This window comes from Leptodactylus fuscus, chromosome 5 (genome assembly GCF_031893055.1).
Source record: "Leptodactylus fuscus isolate aLepFus1 chromosome 5, aLepFus1.hap2, whole genome shotgun sequence".
Lineage (NCBI taxonomy): Eukaryota > Metazoa > Chordata > Amphibia > Anura > Leptodactylidae > Leptodactylus > Leptodactylus fuscus.
In genome coordinates, this window is record NC_134269.1 from 1836009 (window position 1) to 1839342 (window position 3334).

The 3334-nt window shown below is 39.9% G+C and overlaps 1 protein-coding gene across 1 annotated transcript; it reads left to right on the forward strand.

The window, feature by feature from the left end:
* The first annotated feature begins 793 nt into the window (after positions 1-793).
* Positions 794-1741, forward strand: LOC142204655 (olfactory receptor 1468-like). The gene has a single exon (XM_075275962.1). It carries the CDS (start codon positions 794-796, stop codon positions 1739-1741), a length of 948 nt encoding a protein of 315 aa, XP_075132063.1.
* The last annotated feature ends 1593 nt before the right edge of the window (positions 1742-3334 follow it).

A 3334-nucleotide genomic window follows, 5' to 3' on the forward strand; every position in this document is an offset into this window, starting at 1 on the left:
AGTATTCTACACTATGTTTGTAGATAGGTTCCTAGGAGTCCTAAGATTATTCTACACTATGTTTATAGATAGGTTCCTAGGAGCCCTAAGAGTATTCTACACTATGTTTTAAGCTATTAACCTTGATGTGTGCTTCATATTCCATGTGTTTGACCCCAATTACATCTTCGACCCGAGTCATCTGAAACAGAAATGAACCAAATCTTGAGCGGTTCTATCTCTATGTGTATGATATGTGTCCAACAATAAGTCCAATCTTTTTTTACCCCTCTGCCTAAAGGTTTGCACAGAACTCTATCCTACAAGTAACCTACTAGATAGATAAGCTCTCTGTATAGTCAGTAGTTATTGCAGTCACTATATATTTAGAAATCATTAATATTCCTCCTGAGACTCATTATCTTTATATCTCTAATTGGAAATATCATGAGATTCGATGTAACAGGAGTCATTTGTGCTACAACCTCCAGCATTCTCTCCTCAGGGGTATAAGCTCAGGTTTATATACAGGACACAATATTCTAAGTCAGTTTTATATCCTAAATTAATCCGTGTACAACTTCTTTTATGCTACTTTATTTTTTCTTGAGTGACTGATGGAGGAAAGGAACAATATAAGGTCTGGTGACTGATATCTATTACAGAGATTATGATTATCGTTATGGTAAAACAAGAAAACTTCACTGCAACATTTACCTTCTTAAAATCAACTATAAAGAATATAAAGTCTAATCCGTCACATCCTTACATTGGTTGTAACTCTCTACAAGACGCCTCCATATAACAATTACAGATGGAGGGGCATCAACTTAATTCTACCACAGTCACTGAGTTCCTTGTATTGGGATTCCCCGAGCTGAATGATTACAAGTTGACTTTCTTCTCCATCATTCTTCTCTTGTATTCCATGACTATATGTGAGAACCTCTTGATCATTTCACTGGTGTCCACAAGCCAACGTCTCCAGTCTCCGATGTATTTCTTCCTTGGACATTTGGCCCTGTCAGATATTATCCTTGTAACAAGTGTTGTCCCTACACTGCTGGATATTATCTTAAGGGAAGGGAGCACTATACCTTTTGTATGGTGTTTTGTTCAGTCTTACTTGTACGGAGCAGTTGTCAGTGCTGAGTGTTTTCTGCTCACGGCCATGTCCTATGACCGGTACTTGGCCATCTGTAGACCTCTCCATTATGTCTCTATCATGAGTGTGAAGCTTAGATACGGCCTGGTCATCTCCTCCTGGGTCTTCAGTTATTTGTTTATACTTATCACACTCGTTCTTATATGTTACTTGCGTTTCTGTGGGCCGAATGTTGTTGACCATTTCTTTTGTGACTCGACCTCTCTTTTAGAACTCTCCTGCTCAGACACAACCATTGTGGATATTGAAATGATCGTCCTCTCTTTTCCAATAGTTTTGCTCCCCTTCGTGTATGTGATCATTTCCTATGTCTTTATTTTCATCACCATCTTTGGAATGTCCTCCTCTTCTTCTGGCTGGAAAAAGACCTTCTCTACTTGCACCTCCCATTTGGTGGTGGTTTCAATCTATTACGGCTCCATTCTTATCATCTACATGGTCCCTTACAAAGGACATTCTGTGACTATTAAGTTTATTTCCCTTTTCTACATTGTTATAACCCCCCTTTTAAACCCAATGATATACAGTCTTAGGAACAAAGATATTCAGTCTTCTGTGGTTATATATCTGATGGTTGGTGGGAAGAGAAGGGTCTAGTAGGAGAAGAGTCACAATCTGTGAAGTTGTCTCTCCGTGGTCCCTCTCTGCTACTATGGTCGAGATGTTACCTCCTCTACATTCTGTCTGTTTCTTACTTTTTACACTGATGTGCACATTCACTTTGGGCTATGCCCATATGCCCTATTCACTATGGGCTGTGCCCATAGGGTGGCAATGAATTCCCTTCTTGTTACTTAAAGGGCCAGTGCACATTTCCAGTAAACCATCCGCAGCCTCTCTCTGACAATGTACAGGTACAGCATTTGCCACATCCTGCCTAAGTCCTTTGCATGTGGGGTGGCTAAGGTTGAGCGATCGGGATCAGAAAAGATCGGATTCCGATCGGTGATCTAGTAAATTTCACGATCGTGATCTGTATTCTGATCCGGATCATTTCTGGTGGTATCGAGGTTGGAGGTTAGTTCCCACAATGCTTGGCTACTGGACAAGCATTGTGGGAAAAGCTAACATTAGGGTTCAGAAAAGATCAGATCCTGATTGGCGATCAAGCAAATTTCACGATCGTGATCAGGATTGGGAGCAGCTGGAAAATTTTTGAAAATGGGATTTTAAAAACAATACTAAAATCTCAAGATTGGCTCAACCCAGGGGTGACCAATAGTCTGGGGGCTTAGCCTGCCATAAGGGTGCTGTTGGGCTGCTTGGTGGTATCCTTTATATGTCCATTGTTGCGTTCCTTGCAGTGGCCATGTGGTACCACATCCAATAGAGCTACAATGAAGAGGTCACCATGAGTGGTCAGTGTTTGTTTCTGTACATTGTGAAGTTTAGATCCATGTATAGTACTTGGATGAGCGCCCCATCACTTTTTTCCTAAACTGTATTATACCGTGAGTTGTATTGATGAGAAGTCAAAGATTTAGGTGGACATATTTTCTTCTCTATTTCAGACTGTTAACCCTTCTTTGGTTTGGTTTTGCAGGTTCCCAGAATTATTTGGACTACTTTGATCGTTGTTTTTTTTTTTTTTTCAGGATTCTTGGTAATAAAAAGGATCAAAGAGATTTTTGTGTTGGAGTTTTATTTTGTTTTTCTTTCTGTGTGCGTTTTTAATGATTGCCTTAGCAGGGGATAGTGGTCTGATTGTGAGGTGTCCATTACTATGGTGGGACTGAGTATTCACCAGTTAATAGGTTAGCACTAACCCACCATTATTACCCCAATAACCACAGGTCCCAGGATTAGAATCAGCCAGTGATAGCCCAGAACTTTTAATAGACATCAATAAATAGCTGATCAATAGTCAACCAAAACACACAATACCTGGAGTGGACGGAGTCATGTGAACGGTAATACATTGTATCCAACAGGTAGCAGAATATGGAACTGTCTCACCACAGTCGGATGTAGAGTCCATTCAAGGGAAGTCACCTGGTTTGTAGATTGATCCTTTTTTTTTTTTTTTGCCCCTACATGTGCTACAATGACCTTTGCCATGTCACGTCCCCCTGAGAAAATTATAATTTGTCTTGTACAAAAACAAATCCTATTTGAGTTGAAAAAAAAAAAAAAAAAAAGTCTCATTGCACAATGGACATAACCTAATGGTGTACAGCTCAAGTAAAACCA

Excerpts from the sequence above, each read along its gene's own strand:
- LOC142204655 (XM_075275962.1), top strand. The coding sequence starts at position 794 with ATGGAGGGGCATCAACTTAATTCTACCACAGTCACTGAGTTCCTTGTA.